Raw genomic sequence first — 24,529 nt, forward strand, 5'->3', positions numbered from 1 at the left:
GTGAAGACTTTCTGGACCTGATGGCGGGAGGTCATGAGTTCATTTCTCAAAGCTACAATAAAAGCACACCAATCCATTTTGTGGAAACTATTTATTTAGGGGTGAAAAAGCGGGTGTATATATGACAAACTGTTCACACAATACTTTGTGTGACATGTTTTGTTTTTTGAATAATAAAATCTGAAAAACTGGATGAAATTTGAAAGAAAAGTAGTCTTTGAAACCTTTACATTCCTCATAAATGGTACACATGAAGGCTTTGCACGCAACATTGCAGTTCCCCTTTGTCCCAAAGTCACAAGAGGTAACAGACAGTGAATTAAACAGATCTCACCAAATAAAACCTTAAGACGAATTAACAAGCAGCTGTGCACATCTCTCGGAACAGCAAAAACAAATAGCTAATTCAAACGACATCTAGAAAAATAATCTGGTTAATACTTTCTTTTATGAGTTCTTTGTTTTCAGATAAATCTAATTCCCTTCTAAAGATAAAAACAAAAAGTATGTGACAATGAACCTTAAAGTGTTTTTTAAAACTGTAACAATGGAAAGTTATTGGGTAGTGTTAAGGTCAGTAGTGCTGTCCTCTTGAAAGTATGCTTTTATTTTTAATTATCAGTTTAAATATTAACGGCACATCAGAAATATGTAACTAGTACCACAAGTTTAATGTCCTCTTTTTCTTAAAGCTGTAATTGTCAAGTTTGCACGTTGGCGGCCCCAAATGGCAGAGAGAGGTCACTGTTTGAAAAATGAAAATACCCAGAAATCCCGTCACGTATCATCACTGACCTGAACACAGCAGCCTTAAGCTTTGTGATTTGCTAAGTGAATGTAACAAGTGTTTATCAGTAGGGAGGGGGTGCCTCACTTTGTACTTTAGGTTGATATTATGAGTTTATTTTCTCATTACAATCTTGCCCAGTACAGCTTTAAGTCATAATATCGAGGTATTACATATTCTGTGCATCATGACAAACATGACAGTACAAATTAGAAAAAATAACTTTCAGTTACAGCCAACAGGGCTTTTTACATTTGTTTGCCTACTTAACAAATTAGTTAACAGACGGTTAGCTCATCGCTGGTAATAAAGCTGCAACCCGCAGCTACACAGATGGCCTGAAATAAATCCACTGTGATTCTGTACCATCTGCATTAACTGCTTTCTAGAGTTGCTCGTGTGGCATGATCTACAGGTGAAACTCATCACCACCTGCCTGGATGAAAATAAAATAAATCTTTGGTGGAGATAACATTTGAACACACACGTTGTTAGGAGTGTCCTGTAGGCACCTAGCTTAAATAAAGAAAAAAAACATCATTGTTAAACAAGGAAAGTGTTTTTCCAAGTCAGTAAAATTTTACACTTTCATATCCAGAATCCCGGACTTTTATAATCCCAACCATACCATACAAAGACAACAAATACATTTTTTCTATTTTCTCATAAATAAATTAAAGACTTTCAGCCGACCTGGTGTAGCGAAAACACTGATGTGAAAAAGGTGCAGAGAACCTATTTATTATCAATTTGTATAAAAAAAAAGAAGAATTAAACACACAGGAGTAAGTGACAACCACCAACCGAGTGTGTTTATCTGCCGTCACAAACCATCTGGATGATCAGGTCGCGAGCGTCCTGGACGCCGTAGGCGAGCTCTGCGTCGCCCTTCTTCACGTAGGTGCCGATGAGGTACAACTTGCGGTCTCCGACCTTGGACAGAGACAGAGCGTCGTGGAGGTCGGTGATGCTGCAGGATCCTGGAAGGTCCTGGAAACATGAGACCAACATGAGGGGACATCTGGTTGGAGATTCCAATCATCCCCTTACTTCATTAGAAAGACACATCTGAAGATACCTGCTCTGGAATTTTACTTTTTTAGATTCTGGACAGGACTCACGCCAGTGAAAGGGCCTCTAATAGACCAGACGTTTCTAGCCTAATCACAATCACTATTCGGTTAACCTTACGCCATTAACTAGACCCAGCATGTGAACGAGTTACATGACACGTAATACCGAAAATCTGGGATTTGTTCTTCCGTAATCAAACATGGAGCATACAAACACTTAATTACTCATTCAAAAGAACTGAAGATAACAGCACACTTGTTAGTTGACAACAATAAACTTTCTCATCAATCATTTCTCATACATTAACAAAAGTAAAACTCACTAATAATGTGTGTGTGTGTGTGTGTGTGTGGGGGGAGCATTTTGATACTGATCAATCAATTAAAGTGTTCAAACTGGAGAGCGTATTCATAATCTGCTGACATTTAAAACGCACTGCCTAAAATCAGTATCAGCATTCCCTCTTAGTCGATAGTCGACTAATCGGTCATTTTGGTCTTAGTCAACTTAGATTTCTTTAGTCGATTAGTCATGTTTTATACTTTTTTCATGCTGAATGACTTATTTCCAAGAAACGTACGAGCACATCTCTGTTAAACACAAGAATTAAAGTGGTGCTTTTGCACGACTCTTTGCGGAGAAACTCAGATTTACAGATCTGTCGATTAAATCAACTAATCGATTAGTTGATACCATTCAATGAGTGTTAGTCGACTAAGAATTTCTTTAATCGAGCACAGCCCTAGTTTTGATACTAAATATTTAACTTATTTTGACACCAGTAACTTTGCAAAAATAAACAGAATATTCTTATGACAGTGTAATACAACACATAAACCTCAGCATCACTTTTTGTTTGCAGCTACAGGTAAATGAGACAACCTTTATGAAAAATGATGCAGTCTACGGTAGGGCTGGGCGATATATCGATATTAAAAATATATCGATATATTTTTAAATGAGATATGGAATTAGACCATATCGCATATATCTATATAATTCAAATGTGATCCTTGCTCCCATAGATATATACACAGATGTCGCCTTGAGGTTCTAAACATACGTCAAAACCGCCGCCATCTTGGAACAGGGGTCCGAAGCATTCAGATCAACGCTAAAGATGCCGGACTTTTGTACTGCTTAATTATGTTCGATAGAGGAAATGAAAAGAACAAACAGCAATGAATAACATTTAACAGGTGACAATGTGTTTTATGATTATGTATGCCGCCCGACCAGCAATCTGAGCTCCGGCGGCAGCGGGAGGCGGAGAGCTCCGTGGCCGGCCGCAGCGTCTCTTCCCCGGGAAAAACACAGCTTTGCCTCGCTGCTGCGCTGGGTCCCCGCTGATCCAGATCGGACCAGCCAAAGACAGAGTGGTGATCGGTAGGATCTTACACGTAGTCCAGGACGACCTGTATGTCGATATCGCGGAAAGTTCCACTAAGTTTGCCGGCGGCAGGCGGACGGGAGAAGCTACAGCGGGGCAGCAGAGAGCGTCTGCGGCTGCAGGATCTGGAGCTCAGTGCCCGTTAAAATGACATGTAACGCATAAATACATACAGAAATAAATAGTGGAGGAATGAGCCTGGACATTTCAGTCTGTTTTAAACTTCACCTTGAAGCAGAAACTCTTAGTTCAGAAGGGTGAAGTTTCCGTTTGACTCAGATCTGTGAACCGATCATAATAAATATTCTTTGTATTAACACATTAATTAGTTTCTTTGTTTTGTAGTCGATAGTTCATCTTTTAGTTTACTTAAGTGGAAGCAGTATCAAGTGGAAGAATGGGACTATAAACCTAGGCTTACAGGCATGAGGCATTACATTTTGAACAAAGTAGATTATATTAATATCAAAAGCTTAATTGACCTTTGGAACGAATCACAAATATGGAGCTTTGATTTCAAAAAAGGTACTCCTGTTATACAGTATTTAGGTTTACATTTTATTGTTATTTGAACAGCTGAGCATTTAATCATGAACCAGGTGAAGAAACCGGTTTATTATTTATTTGATTTTGCAACTGTCTCTATGAAACTACTTGTGACATGTCATATTTGATTTTGGCTTTGACTGAACATTTGCTCTCACTTTGCGGAAAAAAATATCGGGATATATATCGTATATCGATATTCAGCCAAAATATATCGGGATATGACTTTTGGTCCATTTCGCCCAGCCCTAGTCTACGGCAGTATTGGCATTCAGGAATTTCAAAATCCTTCAAATAGTGGCTTTCAGTTGTTAGACCTATTAAAAGTAGCCAGTTTTACTCCTGCGTTTGAAAACAGTTTTCATTGATTCAGAGTGCATTCAAAATCTACTTAGAAATAGGTTTGGGTTGGTGTTTCCATGGGTACGGTGTGAAACACAGGCTACAGCAGAGACGGCTGGAGTGATTCAAATAGGAGCCAATCGGTTCCATCAGATGCGAGTGAGCCGATCAACTGAAAAAATGCTTTTAAGTTAAGTTTTAAATCTCAGTTGTCAGTCCATGACTTACATTTGGATCACACTTTTACAACATTCTGGGGAGAAACAATTAAATCCCATCTGAACACTAGAGATGTATCGATTAACAGAAAACGAATCAGCAACTATGCTGATATTTGATTCAATCTCCCAAAAATCGACAAATGCGAAAACTTGCTGGTTTTCTTAGTTCTATAATAATAAAATGAGTGAACTGAATATATTTGGGTTATAGAGTTTTGATCGGACAAAACAAGACATTTGAAAATAACCAATTAGACTCTAGGAAACTATATTATACTATTTTTTCATTATATATTTTCTGACAATTTAGAGCAAATGGATAATCGAGAAAATAATCGGTGCATTAATGGATAATGAAAATAATAATTTGTTGAATCCCATGTGAACACAAAGTCTCTAATTATAATCTGTGTAGCGCTCTTCGAGGACAAAAGGGCCCGCAGGCTTCTGTTAAAAGCAGCCTGGAGTGTTTTTATCTGTCATTCTCACCTGCTTGTGGGCCAGAATCATTAAAGGCAGGCGGGGGTCAGAGGCCAGCAGCTCATGTAAATGCTTCTTAGCAACAGGGAAACGCTGTGGGTTGGAGGAGTCGACCACGAACACCAGCAGGAGGGCCTTGGACAAGTACTTCTGCCAGTACGGACGGAGCTCCTCTTTACCTCCAACTGACAAGACAGACAGACAGACAGACGACTGTGACATCGACATCAAACTCATGGCGTGCAGCAGAAGTGACCGGTGGCACTGACCATCGTCTCTTTTGGGTTCAGACTTACTTTCTAGGAACTCGATGTGCAGGTCCTCTCTGCTGATGGAGACTGCGTTGAAGCCCTGCGTCGGCTCCATGTCCTGCTCCAGGCACCCGGTGGCCAAATAGTGCAGCAGGCTGGTTTTACCCGCTCCATCCAGACCCAGAACCAGCACCTGCGTCCCTGCTGACTCCACAGACTGGGACTGCAGGACACAGACCAGTACACGGCAGATTAAGACTGAATACTATCTGCTCCGCAGTTGTTTCGTTACTGATACCATAATATATTTCTTTATTTGATCAGGGACAATGCACAAAAAAAATTATTCTATAAAAGAAGAGATGTCATGCGCCAGGTTATAGCAGAAAATGCTAATTTCCACCCGCAGTCCCTGGACAGGTTGAAATAAAGATACTCACTTCATACATATAAGTCTATGTTTTTATTTGGATGTTTTGTGTAACTACATTTCGTTACTCTGTACTTGTGACATGTGCAATGACAATAAAGTTGAATCTAATCTAATCTAACTGTTGTGATTAATGCCCCATGTCCACCTGTATGTTGTTTGAGGTTTTGCCCTCTACTGCAAATCAAATATTCACTTGAGGGACAATAAAAGGTCTGGACTAAGAAATGTGCACGTTTTTCTACAAAACCAACCAAAACTTCTTACATTAAAATAATGAATTATGTCCACACATAAAGCAGTTGAACAAAAATTTAAGAGACCAAAGCATAGTCTACAAATTTGTTATATTTTGTAGAAGAAAAGCGTAAAACAAGAATCTGACTGGGCATTCCACGGCAACTTTAATCTGATACTGTACAGCTGAAACACATTTGTATGATTGATTTATAAAATCGATTAACTGTTTAAGTCAATTATCAAGCAAAAATGGTTGCACCTTCTCAAACATGATTATTTGCTGCATTTCTTTTGTTATATAAATGTAAATTCAATATCTTTGGGTTTTAGACAAGACACTTAAAAGACATTGCCTTGGACTCTGGGAAACTGTAATGGACATGTTTTCCTACATTTGATAGACCAATTATTAGATTTATCAAGAAAATAATCGGTCACGTAAGGCTTGTATCATGTGAACGCACATACAGTTTTGTTGTCATTACTTAGAATTCCACATGGGGGCCACAGAAACTAGCACCATAGCTTTAAGTAGGAATATGTCCAAAATGCTGATGTGATACACACACTTGACAGTATTTCTAAGGAAGAAAGAAAAAAACTCAATGGACTAACAATGAGTTGAACTATTATGGTTAATGTAGGTAGCCTATATGTTAGGGCTGCAACAAACTATTATCGCTTAATCTGCTGATTAGTTGTCAAGTCTTTTGGCCTATAACATGTTAAAATGTCCATCACAGTGCTTGAAGCAAGACATTATTTCAACTCTCAAAGAAACTAAAGAAATCCACATATGCATACTTGAGAGCATGGAACAAATATAATTTGGGCATTTTAGTTTGAAAAAAAAAAAAATGAATCAAGTGATTAATTGATTTAAAAATATATATATATTTTTCTGCCACTTGTCTTACTAATTAGGTCCTACATTTCCCAGAACTCCCCACAGCAACCCCCAGAGAACTTGCATGGACATGTTGCTGTTGTTTAACCATTAAACTAAAAGGGTATTTATCTGGTTGTAGTAGTAATTTATAAACTCCGGACGATGTTCATAATTATCTAGCCAATCTTAAAACACAAACTATATTCTATAGCTGCTGTACTCTGGTCTGTTTTGGGCGTTTCTTCTACTTAGAGTGTGATAGGCTAGCTACCTCAAGTTAATCCGAAAACTAAACCATTTTTAGGTGAAGTTAAACGTGCTCACTTTGTCCTGCATCTGTCCTAAGAACATTTGGATATCTTTTTTTTTTTTAGAAAACAACACTCTACACTCTCCCAACAACTGTTTCCAGGTTACCTTCGATGCTTTCTGAGCTGGAGCAGCAGCAACAGGAGCAGCGGCGGCGGCGGCCACAACAGTTTGTTCAGCCGCAGCTTCCGCTCTTCTCTTCCGTGCCTTTCCCTCTCCTTCCTCTCGAGCACTTGTACCGGCTTTCTCCGGCCGAGTTTCAGGCTTCTTCTCCCCGGAGGAGGAGGACGCGTAGCTCCATAGAAGATAAGCGACTCCCCCCGCGAGAACGACGGAGGTGCCGAGGACACCGGCTTCCTTCAAACCGATCATGGTGCTCAACCGCCGGCTTTTGCTTTCCAAACCTGTCGCTGTTTACCCGTCCGTTTACGCCATTGTTGCACTTTTAGCGAAGCTTTACACTTTGTGTCCACCCCGTTGTCCTCCTCCTCGACTGGACTCAACAAGTGGATTAACAGACAGGAAGCTGAGGAGGAACTTCTCAACGATTTTCCGGAATCGCTTTTTGTTGATGCAGTGTTACAATCTCACCGCATGAGGGCGCCATTATTCCCAAACTATTTCATTATAAACTGTTAGGCATCTTTTTAACAAACGTGGGATTAATCAAGTTATTAGAACCACTGATAGAAAGTGGCTAAACACATTTACTCAAGTTCTTTATTCTTGACAACTGAAGTTACTAGTTATTTTGCATACTAAGATTTAACATGATGCAATTTTCAGTGCACAAAATCAACGAGTAATTTTAGTCTTTTGTTTAAAAAAAAAAAAAAAAAAAAAAAAAACTGACAAAATCTGCCAATGCTGTAAGAATATTCCATCCTGCTTGTTATGCCAATGAAGTTGTTTCAAGCATTTCATATTTCACAATTCTAGTGTAGGAAACTCTTTCCTTGAGTACTTTCACTTACTGCTTGATGCTTAAGTAGCTTATGCTACATTTTGCTGCCAGTACAGTGAATACTGGCTCTGAATACTTTCTCCACCACTGATTTTAACCAGTGGTTAAAGAAGTAGGCTAATTTTGCAAATTAGCATAACATCCTTTTCAGTATTACTCAAGGGATTCGGAAACTGTACATCCATGAATTATCATGGCAAGGATAACCATTAAAATGGTAACAAAAAGCATGTAGGCCTACCATAAACAGATTTGGGTGTTGGTTGGGGTTTTCTGTGCAGACGAAAGATCCCTGCAAAAGGTTTGAAATAACTAGTTCAGTGTCCTGACAAAAAAGACAAGACAGTCCAGATTGTGAAGTCAAACCTTTCCTCAAACCAAAATGTTGAAGTCAGGAGTAAAACACGATGGTGAGGCAATCATGAAATACATTTATTAACAAATGAAAGGATTCCAGTTAAACAACAGATGCATAATGAGTGAAAATCAACTTCAATCCAACTGTTTATCAAATCAAAAAAGGTATTTCCCCCAAATGAATGAACTTGATTTAACCTGTATGAACAAAAACAAAAGGCCAGAACTTCTTTGTGTATCTGAAAGCTCTCCTTCCTCCCTTCCCATCATGGTTTGAAAGGTGCTGCCTGGTTGGTCCTCTTCACCGGCACCCTCTCCTGCTTCTTAGGAGCAGTCAGGAGCCAGGTCTGGAGCCTGCTGTTATCCCGCGTCACCCCGAGACTCTTCTGGGTCCGAGCCCGGAGTGAGGGAGGCCTCTTTCGCTGCAGAGCCCCAGTTTCCAGGACCTGATCTGCCCCCGAGCTGGAGGACTCCACTGTCTCGGCCTGTCGATGCCTCCTGGACTTGGATGCCTCCTGGAAGTTGCCGTAGCTCTTCTGCTTGATGGAGGACAGGAGCCTGGCCCTGCTGCTGCTCTGAGCCTCAGCGTTCTTCTCCACCTCATCATCATCGTCATCGTCATCATCATCATCACAATCAACAACAGACTTCTTGCCTTTGTTCTCCTGTGAGAAAGTCTTCTTCTGCCAAGTGATGAACTCTGACATGCTGTCTTTCAGTTGGGCGGAAAAGTTCCGATGGGTCATGGTGGCCTGGCAGCTGACCTCCACCGTGGCCTCCTTCAGCTGCTCATAGTGGCTCTGGATGTTGGACATCTCCTCCAGGATGTCGGCAGAGAAGAGCTCCTGGACGGCTGTGCTCCTCCCGAGAAACTCTGTACACACGGCGTCCCTCTTTGGTTTCATCTGCTTTTGGAAGCTGAGAAAGTGTGGCATTGCCGTGTAGTGTATGGCTTTGGCTGCAACAAGCTTTTCGTATATGTAAACAACATCTTGATGCCCAAAATTCATTGAGTCCTTGAGAAACTTCTGGATTGGATCCCAGTCCCTCAGAGCGAGCCTAATATTCACCGGTGGAATGGCAAGTTGTGTGTGGTACAAACCAAACATCAAATACAAGCCTCCCACACGAATCTGGTAGCTGTATGGAGGCAGGAAGTACTTGACGGCTGTGGCCAGCGCTACTCTGCAGAATCTCTTCAGTTCAGCCACACTGGGGATGCCTCTGAAGACATCCGAGAAGCCCATCTCCCTCCAAATGGCGGAGAACAACTCGTACCTGACGGAGTCAGTGTGCTGGAAACGAGCCAGCAGTTGCTCCACGTCTTCTGTCAGAGGATCGTAGAAGTAAGCAGAGTAAACCGGCGGCTTACGAGGCATCCTGCGCGCAAAACAATAACCAAAGATGTTACTGAAACTCTGAAAATTACTGAAAAGGAGCTCTGAGCGGATTCAAGGAAGGTGAGGCTCGCCATTGGCTAATTACTGGAGAACTACGCCCACGAGCGGAAGGAGCCAATCATGGCAATTAGCCATCAGGTGTGGTTTACCTAGGTGTTATATTTATACACAAGATAGACCTTTTTCAGGGCAGACATTTCATAGTAGGAAGAGCACAGGTGTATTCAAAATCACTAATGATGGCTGCATTCCACTTAGGAAAGGCCCTGGTATTGTGCATGATGACGCACTGAAATAGCTTACTGGGATACTTGATGGAACTGTGCCATCATTAAGGTTATCAATTTCAGCTGTGCTTTTCCTACTAGTCAAAATGTCTGCTGTGAAAAAGGTCCAATAGGACAATTTAGTCCCTTTACATGCCTGGAGTAAAGTTAATATATCTCTATTGGTTAGGATTAATTTGATAATAATTATAATCCCCCAAAGTTAACTACATAACCTATATGTTTACCTTTTTCCCTATGGCTCCTAAAATAAAATATACCTAACATTTATTTGGCCGGGGAAAAGCGTGACCTTAATCACATCTACCAAAGATAGTGAGAGTCTCTCTTCATAAATTAGAATATAGCGATTAGAGGTTAAAATAAAAAATAAAAAAATCATCAAGATAATGAGAAATAAGTTTTTTCTGTCTCATTCTATTTGTCTATATTGAGCGCGACTGAATTAGAACAACCTAATTCATTGTTAAGGATTTAGGATCTTAGTTTAGTTCTACAACTTGTGAATTCATCAAAATTGGCTTTTTGTCAGTATGCATTTGTAGCATAGTGTTTCCAGACACTAGCTTGTTAGCATTTTCTCGAGCTGGTTTATATTTCTTTAACAAAATTATATTTACCTGCTTTCATTTCTGAAGGGCAGATCCATATTCGGTTCTATTTTTTTTTTTTTTTTTTTTTTTTAAAAGGGCTCATTTTAACTGATGTGGAAATCATGTGCACGTTTTCAATCAATAGATTACATATACCCCCAGGGGGCTCTACTTGCCATCTTTCCTTTTTACCTAAATGAAATATCAACTGCACATTGAATGCAAATGCAACCTTTTAAAATAAAATAAAAAAAACCTAATGCAGTTCAAGTAGTAGCTATCTAGTTAAATGGAAACACAGGGGTCATGTGTCATTGAGAGTTTTATTAAGACTTAACAAAAGGGGACACCCGTTTGGTCTTAAAACATGCATCGGACAGAATTAAATGTAAGAATTTAAATTATTTGCTTGAATTTAGACCAACACAGGGATTCAAAAATAAATATTCTTTAACATCGCATCGTGGCAGCTGATTGAAAGTGAAGAGACAGTTTAAAGGAAAGCAAATAGCCAGAGTATGTATATCCTAATACTCAGACCCAAGAAATATTAAGGACAGTTCTCCCAAAATTTAACTTTAAGTTACTTTGCAAAAGTAGTATGTTTTCCTAACTGCATGATTAACAATATTAAGGAAAAAAAACGACATGGCACAGAAGTAAATGAAACCGAGGTCTTGAAGTCAGTAGGGACATGATTTTAATGATTTAGTTGAAACTTCATGGAATAAAAGTTTGCTGGATCTACCAAACAAATCTATTTTCATATTTTAGAGAGCGTCTCTGTGAAAACCTGACACATTACAGGAGGACAATACAGGAGGACATTTTGATAATAAAAAAAGAGCACCAGTGAAAAAGCATTTCTCATTCATCTGACCATTTAAAGAAAAAAATAACTTGTTAACATTTCACTGTGACCTCAGAAGGTCCACGTAAAAAGAAAGTTAAAACAAACATTTTAAGAAAAAATCTGCTTTTGCATAACTACATAAAGTTAATTTCAGTGGAACTGTCCTTTAAATACCAGAGCCTCTTCTGTACTTTTAACACCACAAATTAATGACATAGAAGAGCAAAGGGGAGCTTTTGGTTTCACATATTTAAATGAATGGCCAGAACAAAAAGTTCAATTTAACTTGAAACATAAAAAAAAAGAGAAAAGCGTATGATTTCTTGGTGAGAGAGAGTATCCCATGGCCCCTCTGCCTGATGTGTTGCTTTTCCCTCTGACTACCAGCCTCCTTTGCCTCCCTTCTTCTTCTTCTGTGGTGCCTTCTTGCGTGTGGCCCCCGAGGCTGCAGGTTTCTGCTGCCGTGGGGGGACCACGTTGCTGGCGGCGGCTGTAGAGGAGCCGGATGCAGACCCTGGTCTGGGGGAGGTAGGGGGGCTACTGGCTGTTTTACTGGCATCCCTGAACAGAGGAAGAGCAAAAACCGTGTCAGAGATTGCTCTCAAGGAAATATTTGTTAATTCTGGGAACATTTTGAACCTATAATACACCGGTAAGCTCTTCAAACAAGTTGAAATGAGATGTGTGGAAAACCTAATGCCACGTGTCACTCCATGCCCTTCAAGTACTTTCAAGGAATAGTTGGACTGGGTTAAATAAAGGCACCCCTTTTCTTCTGATCCCCCTCTCATGTCTGATATACAGTATGTGCTGGTAGGTAGATTATTGCATTTTGGACCAAGTCAGGCTAGCTGCATTCCACCAGTTTCCATTCTTAGCATACAGACACGAAAAGCAAGATATGCTAATAAGCATATTTCAAAAACAAACTATTCCTTAAAACGGTCAACGAAGGCTGCTATTGATTATTTTTAATATCACTTTGTTTATAAAAGTCTGAAGATAGTGAATACAGCCTAAGATGACTTCTACTAATTGCTTATTTAATCTACAATGGCAAACAGTGAAAAGCAAATAATCTTCACATTTGAGAAGCTGAAACCAACAAATATTTGGTATTTATTTTCTTGATAAATGAGTTAAATGAATAGATAAATGTATCAATTATCAAAATTGTTTTTAATCACTTGTCTATCAAACACCTATTCCTTCAGCATTGCTAAGATCTCTGTAGAAACATTACTATGCAACTCAGAAACGTGTGTGTTGGGGGGGGCAAACTATAATTTGCTTATATACAGGATTCCCTTGTGATTTTGTAATTTCAGTAAAATGTATATTAAAAGGGTAATTTTGAGAGCTGAGATACTTTATATCATAACAAATTAGCAGTCTGTTGACGCTGCCTCACTTTTCCAGGTGTAGAGACATTTCTGACATGTCTTAGCATATGGATTTCTACTTTGGCCTAAATTACACACAAGCTGTTTCTTCTGCACAGCAGCTGGACATTTCCACTGAGGATTCATTGGCAGGGAAACAAAAAGGACAATCTTGAGTGCTTTTCCTCCATTAGTGGAGTTGATTATGGGGTTTCAATTACAGGAAATTGCACCCAGTAAACTCCACTCGAAAGTTATGTGCATAAAGTACACATGCGATTTTTTACTCACAACTCGGCCGAAGCTCCTGCCATTGCTCCCTGTGTGCCTTTTCCTATTTGCTCCTTCTTCTTTCCCTTCTTCTTGCCTCTGTAGTAGGAACGCTCCTTCATGGGCATCCACCTCTCAGGGTCAGGGGTGCCCGTGGGGTCGTAGTTCTTGGGCAGTTTGCCTAAAAGAAGAGAACAGGAGGAAATCACTGAAGGGTGGCGCTCAGCTCAGAGTAAATAAATGAGACGCCTCTGTGGTCATTAACTATCTGCATAATGAATTATTTTGAACGCATCTTGTATAAGAGGAAAACAGCTTTAGAATGTTGTTGTAATTCCTACTGGTGGCCCGTAGAGGTCAAGTGTTCACCGATTATTTCCATTTTAAAAGTAGTCGTTCACAGTATCATCTTAAAAGTGTCACTAAGAAAGATGTAATTGCTGCAACACGTAATATAACTCAATGGGCTATTGGAACAGAGGAAATACAGACTCTTTGAATAGTAACTGCTTGTTTTACTTTAACATTTCTTGAGCGCAAGTGCCATTTATTATTTTGGAAATAATCTGTCCCCAAAACAATGTTTGATTAATGGCATACCTCTCTTTTTCTTCTTCTTCTTCTTAATCTCTCCTTGGCTGTGAAGAGAACACAGACATTTTAGATTAAAAAGGAAGTAAAAGCTCATCCTTCTCACTCTGCTCAATACATGTGTAACACAAAAACTTGTTTAAATTGAGAAAATGTTGTGAACATAACAAGACCGATGTGGAGTAATAAGGTGTTTACATTTGTTCTTTGGGAAGGTTCTCTCCTGTGACCTTAGCAGCTTTTTTCCTGACGTAGTTGGCTCCGTGGGAGTTCTCCAGCTCGTCCACGTCCACATTTAAGGCCATCATGTCTGCGGATGGTAGATGCTTGCTGAGGCTGGAGAGGAATGCTAAGGACACAACGGTTTTACATTGGCCCTTGAAATGTACACTTTAATTTGCACCGTCATAATGTAATCTGAGAGTCCTATCCTAAATCCTTTTGCATTAGCATTGCTAGGAAGGCAACGTTACACAGGAGTTTGCAGGGTTTTTCCTGCATAGAGGATTTTTTTGGCTCCCCCCAAAGAGGTTTCAGCCAGCCCCAAAGGAAAATCACCAGCACCAAAATGATAAGAATTGAGAAAGAAAATATCAAATCCTCTCTGAATGTGTTTAACAGCACTGTTGAACAAGCAGAACATAACCTTGAATATGAGAGCTAATCTCAGTTTTATCGTGACCAATAATGGTCTAAAATGCCTAATATAATTTCCTAAAAACCCAGGTTGCGTCTTCATATTCCTTGTTTTATCTGATCATCAATCCAAAACAAGGATTTTCATTTATCACAGCAAACCCTCACCTTTGAGAAACTAAACTCAGTAAAATGTTGGGTGCGTTTGCTTGAAAATCATTGACAATTAATCGAGCACCAAATTGCAAATTACTAAAACATAAAAATACATTGTTTCAGCTTTAGGGTCTTCAATCGTTTCAAAAGGTCAAAGGATACGATTTGGCTTTATCCGTGTCCACCAGAGAATACGCTGAGATGAGTTGTGCCAGTGTGTGGATGTCATTGGTGTTTTGCCTGTTTCAAGAAAAATTAAACAAAGTTAGCTTCACTGTTTCAGGAATTTCAACAACTGTTGCAGTAAAAATGACCAACGCAAAAACTGGAAAGTTTAAAGGTTGCACATTCACTCACAGATGTGCTGCACAAATATGTGAGTGATTAAATGCTTTGCATTCACATAGTTTAATTATTCATCTTATAATTTCTGTTTTTTCCTGCTCTGTATGCAAATTGGAATGCTGTTTAAGAACTTGATAAACATATGAGCTGCTCTACGTCATGCCGACAATATTGTGTGTTCTGCTTTTTTTAGAGAGAGAGAGAGAGAGAGAGCGAGAGAGAGAGAGATTTACAGGGCTGTAACTCACTTCCACAGCTGCTCCAGATCACTAATGGCTTCTTTTTTCCGTCCGTACTTCAGTTTGAAATTGGCAGCTTCTCGTACAAGTGCCAAGTGTGCAGCAGATCCGGGCTGTGGAGGAGGAAGGGCAGGCTGATTACACAGTGGAAACATTCACATATCACAACCGTGTCTTGTCAGATGAAAGTATTGCCCTCAGCCTCAACTACAGCATAAGTGGCGACTGGCAACAATTGTTAAAATTGGACTGCATCTCTGCTTTGACTTTTTTCTTCTATGAAGCACTCAATGCTGTAATGTTTCTGCACTGCACTTCCTGCAATTACCCGTCAATCAAATACAGAGGGTTTAAGTGACAGTGCATTGTTCCCTGACAATGGTTGATACACTTTGAGTTTCTGTAAGTGGCTACCCAGTTTACAGGAAGACTCACACGAGTCACAGAAGAATCCCTATTGTGTTATATCAACGTGCAACAGATTTTTGTGAGATCAAAACTGAACATCGGCCACAGACCTGTTCAGACTGGTAGTGTTCAATAGCTTGTTTGAAAATCTCAATAGCGCTGTCAATGTCTTCTTCGTGGGAGTACATCGTTACCAGAGCTGAAATCTGAGGAGTCAAAGACACAGTTTAGATGGACGCTTTGAGAGTTGACTGAAGCGGAATCAAAGAGTTTTCACCGTTAACCATAATTGAAAGAGACAACGTTGTAATACAAAAATGGTCACGAATGTATCTAGACCGGGTATTGTTTTCATTTCAGACCTACCATCCCCGATTTGTGCTTGAACTCTTCAATGGACCTTAGAACATCGCAAGCTTTTGTTACGTGACCTGAGGACCAAAAGAAAGACCCCAAAACAGAGTATTAGAACACAAATGCAGCTATTGTGACCATATAAAAGCCCATGTTACATATTATCAAACTAAAATCACTAGAAACTAATGCTTACTTCTAGAAAACTAAAGTTTGAGGCATCACATTTTTTTTGAAAATGTCATTCTTTCATTAAAAGTTGTACGTTCTTCTTGTTCCTGAATATTTAAGCACTCTGATTAAAAACTGAATACATATTTAACAACAAAATATGCTTTAAATTTGACAATGCTATTTATGCGTTTATTATAGGAAACTGGAACATTTTTAACTGATATCCTGTCCTAAGAGAGTGAAAGTAGGAGAGTAGTATCTGTATGTAAATATATGCCAGTACCTTGTATTAAATAGAGTTGTGCCATTGTCAGTTTGATGCCAGATGCACTCTCTGGATGTTGGTCTGAGAATTGCTGGAAAAAAAAAAAATAGCCACGATTGAAAATACAAAACACTGAATGCATACAAAACATAAGTACTGGCATCACTTTTCACTAAACAAGAACTAAATACATTTTCTAGAATCCTGCTTAACAGACCAATTAGGCTTGCAGCTATGGATGCATGAGTTCCTAAAAAACAATCTAGAATCATACTAGTATAACTTAATCCAGTCACGTCTTACACTTAATATTTTTTGGAGCTACAGACAGTGGGCACAGAGTAACATTAGCTTAAAGTGCTCATATTATGCTCATTTTCAGGTTCATAATTGTATTTAGAGGTTATATCAGAATAGGTTTACATGGTTTATTTAAAAAAAATATATATATATATTTTTGTTGTACTGCACATTGCTGCAGCTCCTCTTTTCATCCTGTGTGTTGAGCTCTCTGTTTAAGCTACAGAGTGAGGCATCTCACTTCCGTTCCATCTTTGTTGGGAGTCGCACATGCTCAGTAGCTAGGTAAGGACTACTAGCCAGTCAGAAGCAGAGTATGAGGGCACGTTTGTCTCTGAAGTAAAGGCTGGACTACAATAGAGCTGTTTGGAGCAGTTTGTGAACAGTGTTTTCTGTTGGAGATGGTACAGTAAGTCCCTGTGGGGTGGACTTTGGGCTTTTTCACTTTGTAAACCTATAACATGTACAAAAAAAAGATACAGAACACAATAAAGGAAAGGGTAGAGGGCCAAAAAGCATAATATCAGCACTTTAAATTTTGTGAAATTAGTGTATGTGTCCAGGAAGTTTGGGGTCCCCTGCTGGAGCTGCTCCCCCCGCGACCCGACACCGGATAAGCGGACGAAGATGGATGGATGGATGGAGTGTATGTGTCAGTAACTGTAAAGCCATTGGCTGGGTGTTTAAAAGTTTCTGTCAATACTATATGTACATAAATATTTTTAGTATGGCTAGCTTCTGTGGGAATGAAACCTCAGCAAGGTTGGTGCCTTACTTTACCCGTGGACCTTTACATAATCAGAAAGAAAAGTAGGAGGATTTTGTTTGTTTTTAGGATGCGAGTCAGACAGACAGCAGTGTGGGTTATTTCTACCTGGAGCAGCTCGATGGCCCTGCTGTGCTGCTTCTCTCTGCACAGTTGAGCAACCTGGATGAGGACCGGCCGCGGGTGACCCGGATTCTGAGACTGAAGACTGGATGATAGTTTCCTGCACTGGTCAGCCTGTTGACGGCACACAGAGATGCACCAACGATGATCAGTAATGAAATCTAAAATTCCGGAAAAATCTGCCATTACTGTTATCTTTGTAATGTGAATCATGACAGTGTTTAGCTACCTGGTTCGTGTACATGGCCAGGAGGGCTTTGTTGAAGTCAATGGCCTGCAGCTGCTTCTTTGCCAGCTTGTATTCTACACCTTCAGCGTTTGTCAGTTTCACCTTTTTCTTGGAGTCAAACACGTTTTGGTCCTATGAAAAACAGACAGAGCTTAAATGAAAATACATTTCATCCATTTGGAATTTTACTTTCTGATTTGACATCTGTGGATAGATGTGAACAGATTTTTTTCTTTTTACAGTGTGTTGTATTCAGTATTTTGGACACGGCGGTGCACATTGGGGAGGGAGTAAGTCTGGAGGTTTACAGTGAGATCACAATGATACTTTTATGATGACATTTTTTAGTTTGTAAGATTGTCACACACCCACCTTGTTTATTGTAATGATATTGTTGGCAGTCACAGCAAGCAGCCCTACATCTGATGGCCTGCAATTTAGAGCATATTATTGAATATCCATCTGCTGACACATACTACTAAAAAAAAGTGCAACTTATGTTTGGACTTTGGACATGCCTGTTAAACTGTTTCTGGCACAAATGTACATACTGTGAGTACCATCACAACACAAATTCAAAATAGAATACAACATTATTTTCAACTTCATCTGCAGCCGCAAAACAGGACAAACGCAGACTACAATACACAATTCTGACAGCTGGGGGAAAAAAAATAAAAAAATCATTGGTGCCCCGCCTGCCCTTTCTCCAGGACTAGGACCAGGAAGCGGGCAGAGAACATCACCAAAGACCCCACACATCCTGCACACACTCTTTAACCTCCTCCCCTCTGGCAGGCGCTACAGATCCCTGCGCACAAAAACAACCGACGCAAGAACAGCTTCTTTCCCACTGCCATCACTCTACTAAACACTTGATAAGTGGGGTCATCCCCACTTTGGCCACTCACCCACTTCTCTACACATTACATACTTATCAGTCCAATATGCATCTTGCACACTACTTTTCACTATTACTTTTTGCACTTTACAGCCCATTCCATGTGTACTTGTCTTGATGTGGTTTTATTTGTATTTTTGTATGTTGATATGTGCCTATATGTATATTGTTGTCTCTATTGTAAAGTGTGTTACTACTACATGTCTATTTGTTGAATGTATAGACAGTTAAAACCTACCGAAGTCAAATTCCTTGTGTATGTAAGTATACTTGGCCAATAAATCGGATTGTGGTTCGGAGAGGAAATGAAATGCGATCCCTGCACTCACTTGAGCTTGATGACCTGGTTGTAGAGCTGCAGAGCGTCGTCTGTCCGACCTTGTAATTGCATGATGTACGCCATCTGAGAATGGATGACAGCCAGCTCTGACTCAATGTCCTCCTCAGTCACATCCTGAAAAGGGACAAACCAGCAATCAGAGGGATTATCCTGGGGGGAATTAATATAACGTAGCCTCGTGAGACCGTCCTGATCTCGCAAGCTCCAGTTTTCCACTCGCAGATCAGTCTGGCATCTTGAGGCAGAGAAAATTTGGAGCCGTTAGCCAAACGACCGGGCCAATCAGCGTTGGTTTTGAGGTGGGTTAGGTGGTGATAGACAGATGGTTTATCCAATCAGCTAACCAGGATTTTCAGACAGCGGTAGCCGCTCGCTAATGATTTTTTTCTTTTGGATCCTTCTTTTGGAATATGGTCAGTGAACCTGAAATGGTGTCTTTTATTCCTAAATTCTCGTTACACAAACGGCAAATCTCCTTTACCGACATGTTTGCATGCTGAGCTAACGAGCTATGCTTTGCCTGCAGCAGCAGGGGCGGGCTTGTGGTTGTATTTTCATACGCTTCGTGGATCTGATTGGTTGATTTGGCCCGTCTATCACCAACATAGGTGATAGACAGATGGTTCATCCAATCAGCTAACCAGTATTTCCGCCCCTTCCCAAAAGTTCTCCAACGGAAAGTTCCCAGATGGATATGCCGAGCAAATGCGAAGCAATCCATCTGGCGGAATCAGGTTAAATATAACGGGGATTGATTGCAAATTGAAGAAAAACACCATAATAATTCCTATTTGATCAATTTCTAGCGTCTTGTGTCAATGTTTTCTTCTCACACCATCGTCTACCTTAGTAACATCGCAACTCAAACAAATATCAATTTCAAATCCAGACTAGTTCTGGAAATGGAAAACTGACTTCACTCTCCAGATAAAAAATATATATTAGTGACAAGATAAACCCTTGTGTGGTGTTCATATTTTTGTTACACAGTGTTCCCGGGTCTGGTGGACCCACCTCATTATTAGGCTTTTAAAACAATAAAGCCATATCAATGTATGTAAAAATACTTAACCAATGTTTACCTTAGCTCAATTACCAATGATATATACATCATTTACTGTTAATATTTGCCATTTACCCCTGTGAGATCACATTTATGATCATATGATCATATTCGTTTTTTGGGACAAAATAAGAAAAATTATTTTGGATCATTATTGGTGCTTATTTCTTAGAACTTAATCAGAACAGGTGAAAGTGCTTGAAATGTAACAATTTTGTAACTTTGTGTGGGAATAGCAGGTGCAGAAAGACAACATAGTTTCATAGCACCTACAATTAACCCTCAAATTTTTTTTTTTATGTCAGAAAATATGGGACGTAGAAATAGGTGCTGAAAATGTGGAGAAGAAAAATTTCACAATTTAAAACGTTGGAAAAAGCAAAAACAAAGACGTCAAAAACGTCGAAAAAAGGTTTGATGGGAAGACAACACAAGGGTTAAATGAGCCAATGAGTTTGAGTTAGAAGAAATAATAAACAGCATAATTTTTCTTTTAGCAAACATTGAAAACAGGTCCCACAGATCCAAACACCACACAAGGGTTAAGGACTTCCATAATTAGTTTTTGCCTTTTCCAAGCTTAACAAGTCCTAAACTATATCAGTTAATACCCTTTTATTATTTTCCACTTCATGATTTTTCAAGATCAATTTACAAAAATATTAAGTTCCACAACGTGTGTCAGGTCATCTCTAATACATCGTCCACTGTCTGATGAAGAGGTTACAAATTAAAACTCAATTTCCTTGAAAATGGATGAGATTTGATGAATTTTGATTTAGAAGGGGGAAAAAAAGCAACACTCACAGAATCATCTGCCAATGAGACTCTGCAAAGCTCTGCGAAAGAAAAACAAATCAGTTAAATTTAAATCGAGAATGAATAAAATAGCAACTTGACAGAAGTCAGAACAGAATGGGACTGACCCTCTGCTTGTCGTAGTTTATTGAGTGCCTCTGTAAGCTGTCCTTGGCCAATCAAAGCGCAGGCAGCATTGTAGCACAACTCGTACGTGGACTCGGGAAGACCTAGATCTTCCTGCAAAAGAAAGTATAACAAGTTAAAATTCATATAATACAATAATTGCACAGTCATTTGCCTGGTGACAGATACAGTCTGACTCTAGTCTCAGTAACTGAGCAGAGCATGATCGAATTGTCCGAGCTCTTCTTCTCTGGTGTTCACACTAGTTAACAACAGATGAAGAATAAGCTGAATGTAAGCATGACTCCCGAGACATTTGTTATGTTCAGCACTCAAGAGAGACGAACTGTTCCAGACTTTAAACATGCTTGATGTACAGAAATGTTAACACTTTTGCAATCAGTTTATGTTGTTCCTTATCAGTTTCAAGATTGAAACAAAGACCTGATCAACAACACAGAAAAGCTCATAAACTGCAGCACAGTGGCTTCAAAAAGCCCCAAATTAGAATGTTTTTAGGAGTGCTTACCAATGGAGCTTCCTCCCACTGACTCATAGAAGCCACCACAGCAGCGAGGTTGGTCTTCCTCTCCTCCTCGTACTCATCCTGGGAATTCCTGATCAGATCCGTGTAGACACTCTTGCAGTCGTCGTAGCGCTCCAGTCTGTACAACTGGAAAAAGAAAAGAGAGACAGCTCCAATCAGAAGGAGTGTTTCCGTGTCAAATCATTGTCCAAATGTGGTTTCAAAAGGTTCTTATGTTCTATATAAACTATATCACATGTTAAATGGTTAGATAGAAAGATATTCATTATTAATATTCAGCAGTTCCAGGCAAAAAAAATACACAGCATTTTCAGAGCTCATGTCAGTCATATCCTAGATCGTAAGGACAAATTATGTGTTTTGTAAGATGCTCCACATCAACAAGGGGGTGGGCATAAAAGCCTCAAAAGTATACAGTCTAAAAATCAAAAGTATCCAGCAATAATATGATTTTCTTCAGCCTTACCACTTGACCATATAGCTCCTTCAGCTTGTCTGTTTGTTCAGGAGCAGCCTCAATGGTCTTCAGGGCACTATCCACTCTGTTCAGCCGGTACTCGCAGTACGCCTTCTCAAACACAACATCACTGAGAAAGACGAGTAATACAAATGATTTCAATATTGAGATGGAACCAACAGCAAGAAATGGAAGCATTGTAGTATTGTGTTAGTTATATGTGTAAAGCATGAAACAAGTATGGCAAAGGTTTCATTAAGTTATGATATTATTTAAGTGTTTTGACAGCAAACCAAATTACATGGTTTTATTTGAATTAACAATGACTTTGTCGATCTTTTATTTTAACATATTAGATAGAGCTTTAGAGCTTATGTATTTAGTATGGAACAGGCATTTTTTTGCTGATTTGAGGTTTGCAGATACACCATGTTGTTTTAAAAAGACAAATTCAAGATATTTCGTTTTGCATTTGTATGTGTGCGCATATATATATATATATATATATATATATATATATATATATATATATATATATATATATATATATATTATGCATGCTATCTGCCTGTATTTAAGTTACAATTTATCATCTACTGTTTTCACTCAATTATGCACTTCCACCTGCTTTTGTACAAGACCATGCTCTACAAAGAAACTTGAATAATAAATCAAACATTTATTCTATAATGGTATAAAATGTCAAATGTCTTTTCTTGTCTGTTCAACAGTCCAACCCCCCTCCCCAAATATTCCATTACAATCACTTGACAGTGAGTAAACCCTAACATTTGAGAAGCGGAAACCAATGAGCAAAAGTTTTAGCATGCATTTTGCGTGATTAAAAAAATGAAATAAAAATGATTCAAGAAATAATTTCCTGTCTGTTTAATCAGATCAATGTTCCCGTGCAAATATTAAGAATGCACATTTACTAATCAACACGTGTAGAAGTTAAGAACATACATAACCACACAGTGAATTAGTTGATTACCTGCCGAGTAGTTTTGAATGTGTGTTCATTACATTCAGCGCCTCTTTGAAGCTGCCATTCTGAACAAGACAAACTATTTTACAGTTAAGGGCCGTCACATCATCCCTGTTTTCGTGCAGAACTGCGAGAGAGGAGGACAAAAAACACACAGCAGATTAAAGAACAGATGCCTACTACACACTGAGATGCTACAGACTGAAAACAGCAGTAATAGAAGAATCAACAGTCAATAAACGTTTCTAACGGTTTGGTAACAGCTGACTTAAAGCTGGTTAGCTGCTGACCACGATCAGTTAGCTGCAAGGCTAGGGACACGTCACTAATCAGAGAACGACGGTGCATTTCTGGAGGCACAATATTAACTTATAACTTCACATAAACCCAACATAGAACAGCTGGATTTGTAGCGACAACACCTAAGTATACAATTATGAGCAGAACTTTGGTATATAAAGATAATTACGTGTTTGAGAGACCGGACATGTAGATGTCTAACTACCGTTAGCCTAGCCACATGCTAACAGCTGTCATGCAGCTGGCCCTAGCTTAGCCAGCTGATTGGAGGCAGAATATATGGGCCGTCTCTACTGTCTGACCGACGCTCCGGTTCCGTTTGAGAGCAACGAGGACAGACGAAAGTACCTACTTTTAGTTAGAGCTTTAAGGGCTCTTGTAAAGTCTCCATTCTGCCCGCAACGGTTAACTTCAGTCCACAGCGAAGCCACCGAGACCCCTCCGCTCGCCATCTTCGCTGAATGGGCTCAGAGTCGGCGGAAGCAGAATGTTTACACTACCGGGTCAACAAGATTTGTATTTATTAATTTTAAAATCAAATAAATATAAAATACACAAAACAAAGATTAGGTATAAACCACAAGGTGTTTCAATGTGAATGAAAAGTAGATATTTTGGAGATATTAGCTGTAAGGTTTCTCACTTAGCAGTGATGCTCGCAAATGATGCCTTCCTTGCCAACCCATAAAGTTCGGCTTCCCAAAGTAGGCAGTAGGAAGGTGCTGCAGCAGTTAGTTGATTATTTTTTGAGCACCTCTTTGGCTGTACGAATAAGAGAAGATGAACTTTAATGATCCCACATTGATGGAATTCACTTGTTACAGCAGCGCAAGAGTCAAAACGCAAAGGAAAAAAGTGATTGTGTGAGAAATAAAAAAATTAAACAAGATTTAAGAAAGCAAGACAAAAATTCTAAGAAAAGAAAGTTATATAATTTGTCTACTATCCATCTATCTATCTATCTATCTATCTATCTATCTATCTATCTATCTATCTATCTATCTATCTATCTATCTATCTATCTATCAATTAGAGCTTTGTAATTAATCAATTTTGATCCCAATTTCGATTTTGGCTCCTAAGGATCACAAAAAAAATGTACTTGATAATTATTTGACTGTGTTCTTGGGAATTCAAAAAGTTCAACGGCAAAAGCATTAATGGAAATTTCACAGATCAAGTTTTCACTGATGATTTGTTTAACTTTTTTAAGTTCCATAAATGCAGCATCTTTACAAAAGTCAATGAGCAATCAAGTTAAATAATCGAGTTTTCAATATTGACCAAAATCATTGTGATTTATTTTTTTTCTTCCCATAATCAAGCAGCCCTGCCATTCATCCATTCAGACATCATTC

At 39.2% G+C, this 24,529-nt stretch overlaps 3 protein-coding genes across 4 annotated transcripts; all 3 read right to left on the bottom strand.

The window, feature by feature from the left end:
• Window positions 1-72: 72 nt before the first annotated feature.
• arl9 (ADP-ribosylation factor-like 9) lies at window positions 73-7,562 on the bottom strand. Of its 2 annotated transcripts, XM_028589434.1 has the most exons (5): window positions 7,068-7,562; window positions 5,137-5,314; window positions 4,850-5,025; window positions 1,592-1,777; window positions 73-1,303 (listed from the first exon to the last, which is right to left on the bottom strand). In XM_028589434.1, the coding sequence occupies exons 1-4, from the start codon at window positions 7,329-7,331 to the stop codon at window positions 1,601-1,603; spliced, it is 795 nt and encodes a 264-aa protein (XP_028445235.1). In that variant the 5' UTR covers window positions 7,332-7,562; the 3' UTR covers window positions 73-1,303; window positions 1,592-1,600. The 2 variants fall into 2 exon arrangements, with proteins under 2 accessions (XP_028445235.1, XP_028445234.1); XM_028589433.1 differs by having other exon boundaries at window positions 73-1,777.
• A 984-nt stretch (window positions 7,563-8,546) lies between these two features.
• On the bottom strand, window positions 8,547-9,659 carry LOC114563337 (snRNA-activating protein complex subunit 1-like). Its single transcript, XM_028590189.1, has one exon. It carries the CDS (start codon window positions 9,657-9,659, stop codon window positions 8,547-8,549), a length of 1,113 nt encoding a protein of 370 aa, XP_028445990.1.
• A 1,205-nt stretch (window positions 9,660-10,864) lies between these two features.
• srp72 (signal recognition particle 72) lies at window positions 10,865-23,675 on the bottom strand. The gene is made up of 19 exons (XM_028589716.1): window positions 23,524-23,675; window positions 22,878-22,998; window positions 21,893-22,013; window positions 21,409-21,552; window positions 20,882-20,993; window positions 20,763-20,794; window positions 18,882-19,006; window positions 18,024-18,081; window positions 17,652-17,783; window positions 17,408-17,536; window positions 16,252-16,324; window positions 15,807-15,871; window positions 15,551-15,646; window positions 15,042-15,145; window positions 14,611-14,688; window positions 13,855-13,992; window positions 13,666-13,703; window positions 13,087-13,246; window positions 10,865-11,974 (listed from the first exon to the last, which is right to left on the bottom strand). The coding sequence occupies exons 1-19, from the start codon at window positions 23,621-23,623 to the stop codon at window positions 11,794-11,796; spliced, it is 2,007 nt and encodes a 668-aa protein (XP_028445517.1). The 5' UTR covers window positions 23,624-23,675; the 3' UTR covers window positions 10,865-11,793.
• Between the last annotated feature and the right edge of the window lie 854 nt (window positions 23,676-24,529).

The sequence above is a fragment of the Perca flavescens genome, chromosome 10 (assembly GCF_004354835.1).
Source record: "Perca flavescens isolate YP-PL-M2 chromosome 10, PFLA_1.0, whole genome shotgun sequence".
Lineage (NCBI taxonomy): Eukaryota > Metazoa > Chordata > Actinopteri > Perciformes > Percidae > Perca > Perca flavescens.

Bases quoted from the DNA above. Each gene is read 5' to 3' on its own strand.
- arl9 (XM_028589434.1), bottom strand. From the start codon at position 7,331: ATGATCGGTTTGAAGGAAGCCGGTGTCCTCGGCACCTCCGTCGTTCTC. The intron at 5,026-5,136 runs GTAAGTCTGAAC...CTGTCTTGTCAG, and splicing joins GCACATCGAGTTCCTAGAAA to TTGGAGGTAAAGAGGAGCTC. The intron at 1,778-4,849 runs GTGAGAATGACA...TCATGTTTCCAG, and splicing joins TGATTCTGGCCCACAAGCAG to GACCTTCCAGGATCCTGCAG.
- LOC114563337 (XM_028590189.1), bottom strand. From the start codon at position 9,659: ATGCCTCGTAAGCCGCCGGTTTACTCTGCTTACTTCTACGATCCTCTG.
- srp72 (XM_028589716.1), bottom strand. From the start codon at position 23,623: ATGGCGAGCGGAGGGGTCTCGGTGGCTTCGCTGTGGACTGAAGTTAAC. The intron at 22,999-23,523 runs GTAGGTACTTTC...CCTCTCTCGCAG, and splicing joins CCTTAAAGCTCTAACTAAAA to TTCTGCACGAAAACAGGGAT. The intron at 14,689-15,041 runs GTGAGTTACAGC...TTCTTGAAACAG, and splicing joins GATCTGGAGCAGCTGTGGAA to GCAAAACACCAATGACATCC.